At 39.6% G+C, this 8988-nt stretch overlaps 1 protein-coding gene across 2 annotated transcripts; it reads left to right on the forward strand.

Annotated features, from left to right (window-relative positions):
• Positions 1-2916: 2916 nt before the first annotated feature.
• Positions 2917-8320, forward strand: LOC133857696 (beta-carotene isomerase D27, chloroplastic). Of its 2 annotated transcripts, XM_062293006.1 has the most exons (9): positions 2917-3097; positions 3963-4019; positions 4103-4534; positions 4652-4791; positions 5377-5469; positions 6578-6639; positions 6956-7062; positions 7891-7983; positions 8108-8320. In XM_062293006.1, exons 3-9 carry the CDS (start codon positions 4306-4308, stop codon positions 8152-8154), a joined length of 771 nt encoding a protein of 256 aa, XP_062148990.1. In that variant the 5' UTR covers positions 2917-3097; positions 3963-4019; positions 4103-4305; the 3' UTR covers positions 8155-8320. The 2 variants fall into 2 exon arrangements, with proteins under 2 accessions (XP_062148990.1, XP_062148989.1); XM_062293005.1 differs by lacking the exon at positions 3963-4019.
• Positions 8321-8988: the final 668 nt, after the last annotated feature.

Genomic DNA, 8988 nt, shown 5'->3' on the forward strand with positions numbered 1-8988 from the left:
GCTCAAGGTGTTTGTGCTGACCCGAGCAAGATTAAGGCCATGGTTGACTGGCCTTTCCCTAAAACCCTAAAGGCTTTGCGGGGATTTCTAGGGTTAACGGGTTATTATCGTAAGTTTATAAAAGGCTATGGTTCTATTGCTGCTCCTCTCACTCAGATGCTTCGGAAAAATTCTTTTGCATGGACAGCAGCAGCTCAGGCTGCTTTTGAGGAATTGAAACAGGCTGTGACACAAGCCCTAATGCTTGCCCTCCCAAATTTCTCCAAACCCTTCATCATTGAATATGATGCTAGTGGCGTGGGAGTCGGTGACGTCCTCATGCAAGACAACTGCCCTATTGCCTTCCTCAGTCAGGCCCTCAAAGGCAAGGCACTACACACATGTCCACTTACGAGAAAGAGCTCTTTGCTCTGGTGACAGCTGTCCACAAATGGAGACCCTACCTCTTGGGCCAGTCCTTTGTCATTCGAACTGACCAACAAAGCCTTAAGTTCTTGTTAGAACAGAAAGTCGATACTCCGTTCCAACAGAGATGGCTAACAAAACTCCTAGGCTATGATTTCTTAGTGGAATACAAGAAAGGGGTGGAAAATAAGGTGGCGGATGCTCTATCTCGATGAGACTCAGAGGCTGAGGATATTTCCTTGTCCCTCTTATCTCTTCCGGTCCTTGGTTGGGTGGATGACTTAAAGGCCCAGTATTTAGTTGATCCTAAGCTCCAACTCTTACTCACTCAATGGCATAATCATGAGCTCAGCACCCGGAAATATTCTCTCCGAGATGGGATTCTTTTGTATAAAAACAGATTTGTATTGGGTGATTCCCCGTACCTTAAGGCCCAGGTTTTGCTCTATGTCCATAGTGATCCCATGGCTGGACATGCGGGATATGAGAAAACCCTCCAACGGGCTAAACGGGACTTCTATTGGCAGGGTATGCGATGGGACATCAAGGCCTTCATCCGGCAGTGTGACACATGCCAGATGAACAAACATGATAATACCTACCCTGCGGGCTTGCTGCAGCCCCTTCCCATTCCCTCTCGGGTTTGGACCGATATTTCTATGGATTTTGTGGAGGGCCTGCCCTTATCCCAAGGGTATTCGGTAATCTTTGTCGTGGTGGATCGTTTGTCTAAATGTGCCCATTTCATGGCATTATCTCACCCCTACTTCGCAGCCAGGGTGGCTCAGATTTTTGTTGCCAACGTCTTTAAGCTACATGGAATGCCCAATTCCATAGTCTCGGACAGAGACACTACATTCACCAGCACATTCTGGAGTGAACTCTTTCGGCTACAGGGCACTACCTTGAAGCTCAGCACCAGCTACCATCCTCAGACGGATGGTCAAACTGAGACTGTCAACAAGGCCCTCGAGAACTACGTACGCTGTTTTGCCCAAGGCAACCCTAAAAACTGGTCTTATTGGTTACCCTGGGCCGAGTATTCCTACAATACTTCGTGGCACTCATCTACAAAGCTAACCCCTTTCGAAGTGGTATATGGGGTTCCACCCCCTAGACTCCTAACCTACATTCCGGGCACCACCCGAGTACAAGCAGTGGATGAGGTCCTCCGCAACAGGGAGCAAATCCTCTCCATTCTCAACCACAATCTCAAACAAGCTCAACAACGCATGAAAAAATATGCAGACATCAGACGTACAGAAAGACAATTTGAACTTGGTCAGATGGTTTACCTCCGTCTCCAACCCTACCGGCAGACATCCGTGGCCCACCGCAGATCGCTCAAACTGGCTCCCCGGTTTTATGGTCCCTTCACCATTGTACGGAAGGTAGGTGCTGTGGCTTATGAACTCGATCTACCCAAAGAGTCCCGCGTCCACCCCGTTTTCCATGTCTCTCAGTTAAAACTGAAATTAGGGTCCACTGTAGCCCCCGTGCCGAAGCTACCCCCAATTGACTCCAATGGTGTTTTCTGTCTGGAACCCGTGGAGGTGCTCGACCGTCGTTCGCGTCCCCGCAACAATCCCCCGCTCATCGAACTACTCATCCGTTGGGAGGGCCAAACGGCCGATGATGCGACTTGGGAGGAGTTTCATGCTCTGAAGAACGCTTACCCCCACCTTGTGGGCAAGGTGTTTTAATTGGGGGGTTAGTGTCACCGTGGTTCCTTGAAGCGGCTGGTGGAGCTTTGAGGATGGAGTCTAAAGGTGGAAGCTTGAAGAGGGATCGAGATTGAAGAGAGAAGGTGTGGAAGGGTCAGATGAGTTTAGAAGATAAGGAGGTACGTGGCAGTAAGAGAGTGGGCTAAGGGAAGGTGCGTGCCATCTGGAGTCGACCTTTCCCAAGCCCAAACGGTGGCGTTTTGGAGGAGTCCAGCACTCTTGCGTTTTATGTTCTCATTAATGTCGTTTTATGCTTTCAGTAAGGGTTAGTCGTTTTGTTCAATTCCTTATGCGTTTCTGTAATACCTAATGGGCAGTATATAAGTCCAACAGGTAATAGACTGAGACAGCTTTTTGGTTAACAGAGATTATGTTTGGAGGCTCTGGCATCCTCGAAATTGCCAATTTATCTTAATATTCAGTAATATTCAGTATCAATTCCTTCTCAGAATTCATTGCATTTTATTTTCACATTTACAATCCGCTCATCACTCCCAAAAATCCCTAAAACCCCAAAAACCTGTTACAAAATTGCAGACAAAAGAAAAGGAAAAGAGACAAAAAGAAAAGGAGAGACGTACAACATGCCAAAAAAAAAAAAAAAAAAGGAAAGGAAAGGGAGAGAGGGAAAGACAAACTAGCCGAAGCTCTCCGGACGTAAGACAAACTAGAATTACTTCGGTGAGTTAATCTGTTTAATTGTAATGAACTTGGACCATTCAATTTTGCCTTAACATGCGTGGTTCTCTCTCTCTCACGCACGCACGCACGCAAAGAGACATGCTCACATTGGGGATAGACGCACGTGTGTAGAATTAAAGGAGGTAGCATTTTCCGAACTCATCGTAGCTTCATTCGTTCTTGGCTTGGGCGCGCTCCTCATTTCAGAAATCCTTCGGCTGTGAACCTTTTGGGTTGACATAATGTGCTTGGTCAGTCGAGGCTGAAATCAATTTACCTCTTAATATGTAAGTCACATCATCTCCAAATCTCTGGTTTTTGCTCTATTTTCGGTTTCGTTATCTTTCTTTGTTTCTGGTTAATTTGTGTTGTTTCTAAAAAGAAAACGAGCTCGAGGTAATGTTGGTGGCCTGAGTTGTAGACATCTTGCAGTACCTGGTGTTTAGGGGTGGTCAGTTCTGTTTGATTTTTGAAAAATAAATTAAAAGAGAGGTCAGCCATAATGTAAAATTCAGACAGGCTGCGGTCAGTTAGTTTAGCTACTCGATCTGCGGCTACGGTCTCATTTATCCTTATCTCCCCTCTTTCTACAATTACTTGGCCAAATTCCTAGTCTGAAATAAAGATAAACAATCACTCATTCATGTAATTTAGTGTGGGCACGCATATATATGCCCATATCCTTATCGCTCTTGGTTGAGGTCCCGAGGGAAGTCCAAATGCGAAACAAATTGGAATTTATTAATTGCTGGTTTCACTCTCACTTCAATCACCGGGTTTAAGCTTGATATAAGATATTTATCACAAGCATAGACCGGCAAATTCTAGATTGAGAGAATCCCAAAGAAGAAACGTCAAGCACAAAATATTTCGTAGCTATGATGTTTAAATCAGTATTAATTGAATAACGCAAAAGCCTTGAGAAATTCAAAAAAAAGAAAAAAAGTATTTGACCAGAATAATACATTTTTATGGAGTATTTTTTAGCAGTTAATTAAGTGGTTAGGGAGGGTTCCAAAGAATAATTGATTTGATTCGGGTCCACTCCGCTATATATGCGTACCACATTGACTGGAGGTAGATGAATAATATGTGAAATTAGTATTAACCTAAGTCTGTAAATATTTATGATTTTGAGTTTAATTGTCACAGTCCATGCTAGAACCTAGCGCCCTGGAGGAGGCAGTCAATTTCAATTATGGATCGACTGTAGGTGCTATATATATATTTAACTGAGGCATTTAGCCACCAACCTTTGTAAAATGCTCCCCACTAAACTAATATTTTTTCAGGGATGATGTGTGCAAGACGTACTCCAAACTAATAAGAGGATCTTTAAGATGGGCCTTCCGCTAAATTCCCTACATGCACCATTGCACTCTTTGTTTTTATTTACACAAAAAAGTCTCGTCCTTCAAATAACTTACATTATTCATATACACCAACACTGAGACTCTCTCTCTCTCTCTCTCTCTCTCTCTCTCTCACAACACAAATGGATGCAAAGTTTCTTCTTCATACCAGCAGCCCTTTCTCGTCTTTCGCTCACCGGAGGTACACATGCAAGCCGCCGGTACGTTCCCCGCCTATTCTTGCCGTGCTCACAACCCCAGCGGAAACCATAACCCAAGAAGCGACAAAGACGACTAGCGTGATCTATAACGATAACTGGTTCGATCAACTTGCCATTAACCATCTATCGCGGAGTGTTCAAGCGGCATCAGGTTTATGTATATATATATATGATCAGTTTTGTGTGATAGAAACTTACCGCCCTGTTCTTCATTACGGACGTACAGGTCCACGAGAAACAAATTATGAAAGCTCAAGTTCCCATGCAGGATTGAGGAGCAGCAAGAGTGGCTATGAGAGCTTGGTGGAGGCAGCTAGAATAGCATCGCAGAAATTTAATCCGATTCAACAACGTGAAATCGTCATTCAAGCCCTTCAGATAGCCTTTCCAAGGCCAATCCTTTCTTTGGCAAGTTCATTAACTTCTCTTCCATTTCTTTCACATAATAGGATTGGAGAAAATTATATGCATATATATACATATATACACATGTTCTTGTTCTCATGCGTACGTGCAAGTACAGTGAAGTACTCTAGCTTCATATTTTTCTTCACGAGCAAGGATTTGTGGGTATTGTTCATGTTTCAATTAAACCAAGTTATGTACAGTAGAAGCAATGTTGTCAACGGTCAACCTCAGACCGCAGGTAGATCAATGAGAGGCTTCTTGGATCCAGATTAACTTGTTTGACCTTCCAATTAATTTCATTACTATTTTTATTTACATGTTGGTGATTGCTGCTAGCTGCTGGTAAAGAGCCGACTAGAGAAAACTGATCAGAACTGCATGCCTAGCTTGTATTAATATATTATTATTTGATACTGAGTTTTCAACAAGTGTAGGCTTTGAAATAACCCAGCCCCACCCTGTCTCTCATAAGTCATTATTTGGATTGTAATGGGTGCTTTTTTCTTTTTCTTTTTCTTTTTTAATTACTGATTAACTTGTTAAATTAATGGTTCCTTGTTGATATGTTTTGGTGACCGAGGGCAGATAAAGACAGTGCTACCGCAATCTAAATTGGCAAGGGAATATTTTGCCGCCTTCACCACTGTGTTTTTTGCTTGGTTAGTCGGACCATGCGAGGTAAGAATAATAGATTAGTACTTTAAATATTTGTGAAATTTCTTTGACAGTCGATTGCTTAATATTTATTAATAATCGGAGAAGTAAAAAATCTCAATGAAATTAATTACTAGTCCTATTTGCGCTATGACTTTAAAAAGACTAGCCAAACTCCTTAAGAATCTCATATAAACCTCAATTGATCTTACCTACTAAAAAACAATGTAAATTAATTAAACTTTACATCTAGAAATTAACTTTTTAATAGTTTACTCATTCTATATGAACTATTCATCTAATTTCCAAATATTGTTACAATATACTATAGAACAAGTAATACTTCTTAAACAACACAGGGAGTACGGAATTCAGATAAATAATTAGTCCAGCAAATTGATTAATTAAGTAATTATTTTCAAGGCATATAGGAATGTATGTTAATGCATAAAATAGGGGAGGAGTTGATTTGGACTGGAGGCCGAAGACATCGACATATTAGCCCCTCTTATTCCACCAAAAATTGCATTAATTCCACAGTGACATTCGCTTCTGTCATCAATTTAGGGCAAAAAATACATGCATATATGTAGCAAGTGGCAATTAAGTAATCTGCTTCTATATATATTAAGGTGATAGAGCGTGCTCATTTGTTAATGCATGTTTTTAAGAGAGTACTACTTTTATTTTTATTTAAAAAAGTGTTCTAACGTAATGAAAAGGTAAAAATAATTTTTAGTATTTTGTGTTTTGAGTTGTTAGTTAATATATATTTTTTTAATAGAAAAAAACATGCAAAAGAAAGAGAAAAAAGGGGGCTTATCAAACAAACCCTTGTCATAATCCTTTTAAATCAGTGCAAATTTCAGCTGTAGGGGTGATTCACCATCATGAAAAACTAGCAGCAGTCTGTTCTAAAATTTTGCCTTAAACTGTTGGTAATTTCATGTACGTTTGGGATCAATCACTCAAATATATATGTGCACGCATGCATGCGCATGATGAGCACACACCACACATGTCCATGCATGCATGCAGAGCTAGCTATCTGCAAATAAATTAAAGATGCTTGTCTATACAAAATTGTTCATCAAATCTAACCGGAGTCACCTTATACATTTCACAAAACAAGGTGAGGGAATCGGAGCTCAACGGAAGAAGAGAAATGAATGTAGTCCACATAAAAAAATGCAGGTAACTAAAGCTAGCTTCAACCCTTTGTATTTGAACTATATATATATATATATATATATATATCATAAATATTTTCAACCAAGAGCTATATATATGAGTCTAGCTATGACGTCCCACTTCACCAACCTAAGACACACTTTGATGTAAAACAATATGATCCAATGATTGTGCCACCCCCACGTACGGTATTTTCTTCTCTTTCACCATCGATCACCATTCAAATTAATTCCTTGTCTTGTCAATATCAAAATCATCATTGATATATAACTTCGTCATCCGTGTGTTCCGATCCGGCCTCTAATTAATAATATTGCAGGTTTTTGGAGGAGAGCAATTGTGTAGGAATGTGCACAAATCTGTGTAAGATGCCATCCCAAATCTTTGTCAAGGACTCCCTAGGAATGCCAGTCAACATGGTCCCTAGTAAGAATCCGAATCTACCACCTTGTACTTAAAATTATTTATTAATTAAATAATAGCGAGATAGATAGGATTTTCTTTTTTCTAACTATAATTAGGAAAACTTAATTGCCGTCTGTAACAAAAGAATATCGATCTTATATATATATATATATATATATATATATTTCCACTTAAAGTAAAATTGCTGACAGAAAATGAAGCAAAGACATTGAAGAAAAGGAAAAAGAATTCCACTTGGGAAGTATAACGTACAGTAACAGTGCCTGCACTAAAAAAGTGGAGGCCAGCCATGCTCAGTCGATGGAGGGCCCCATGTAGAAGCCACCTAGGGTGCAAAAGATAGGCAAGTAGACCCATCCAATTAAGCTGGGTGATCGAGAGAGTCGTAGCTAGCTAGCACATAGATTATTAATTAATATATAACACACGAATTACATGTTTTTGCTAATGAGATTCCAAACCGTGAATCAAAACATTCATGATTAGTGCGCGCTATATATGCCACTGTAATTATGTAATCAATTAAAGACACTAAATTGGTCTATTTCCCATGAAGCCAATTATCCTTCCATAACCTACCTAGCTACCTCCTAGATATTATATATTATATATTAGATATTATTTATCGATCCCTCGTATAATTCACCACAAGCATCGAAATCACCCATTAATATTGAAAGCACTCAAGAACATGTTTAACTAGCTAGCTAGTCGCATTAATTAATTTCTACGTGCCAATCAATTTGTTGACAAGCTAGCACAGGATGATCACTAGCTTTGACCATCTTAATTTGATCAGTAAAATTTTGAAGTCCTTCCAATTTTCAGATTTTGAGGACATGAGCTGCGAGATGATATTCGGCCAGGATCCTCCAGCTTCGTCAGATGATCCAGCATTCAAGCAACCATGCTACAAATTATGTAACAATTCACACTCCCTGGCCTTGATCAGCTAGCTAGACCTTTTATTTATCAATTATGATGGAAATTAATTAGATTCTAACTGATCAGGTTTAATTTATGAACATGATGATTGATCATGCAGGCAAAGCAAACGTGAAACACAGCATCAAGTGCTCCCCGGCCAGTTAATTAGGGCACTTTAAGGAATAGATCCTTCTATTTCTCACAGCTGATTGCCATTCTTTCCACTGTTCTATCTATACATGCATGCTATATATATATATATATATGACTTTTTATAGTTTTTATTTGAAATTTGGAGAAATGCTATTTATACATCATTCTATCCATTCCAGCAGCATCGATTACCGAAATGGCTCTTCTAATCAAGATTGCAAATATTACGAGAGAGGGGGAGCGAGCTAGAAAAACATTTAATTTTTGAATTTGAAGTTAAAATAAGATAAAAGTTTTTTTATTGATTTATATAATTTTATATCCATGCTTCGACACGACTTGAACTCAACACGTGACATTTAAGGCCATCAATTTTTTACACGACCCACGAGCTAGTTGGGACAGAGCTAGAAAATTTTATGGGCAGGGGCTAATGGCCAATTTTTTTTTTGATAGGGGTTAATAAGCTAAATTTTTATTTTTTACCTTATATTTTTAAATTTTTTGTAGAATTTTTTTTTTCCTACCTCCCTCCGTCCCTGCTACGAACCCAATACAAAATTAACGGATTATGATTGAAGGGTCGGATCCAGTTAATTAAATGAGTCAGGTTAGAATAAACCTATATAGTCCTATATTCATGTTTCGATACGATCAAAACTCGACGCGTACGCGAACACGAATTGCCACCCCTAAATATACCCTCAAGTGGACAAAGGAGAAATTGAACATGCAACTCATCATATGAAAAACTGAGACAAAGTTGTTGATCTAATCATTGCAGTGTGAACTACCTAATATGAAGCACAAACAAGAATCATATATGTATGATACAGCTCATTTTTC

Source organism: Alnus glutinosa, chromosome 14, assembly GCF_958979055.1.
Source record: "Alnus glutinosa chromosome 14, dhAlnGlut1.1, whole genome shotgun sequence".
NCBI classification, from domain to species: domain Eukaryota; kingdom Viridiplantae; phylum Streptophyta; class Magnoliopsida; order Fagales; family Betulaceae; genus Alnus; species Alnus glutinosa.

Bases quoted from the DNA above. Each gene is read 5' to 3' on its own strand.
- LOC133857696 (XM_062293006.1), top strand. From the start codon at position 4,306: ATGGATGCAAAGTTTCTTCTTCATACCAGCAGCCCTTTCTCGTCTTTC. The intron at 4,535-4,651 runs GTTTATGTATAT...GTTCCCATGCAG, and splicing joins GAGTGTTCAAGCGGCATCAG to GATTGAGGAGCAGCAAGAGT. The intron at 6,640-6,955 runs GTAACTAAAGCT...ATAATATTGCAG, and splicing joins GTCCACATAAAAAAATGCAG to GTTTTTGGAGGAGAGCAATT.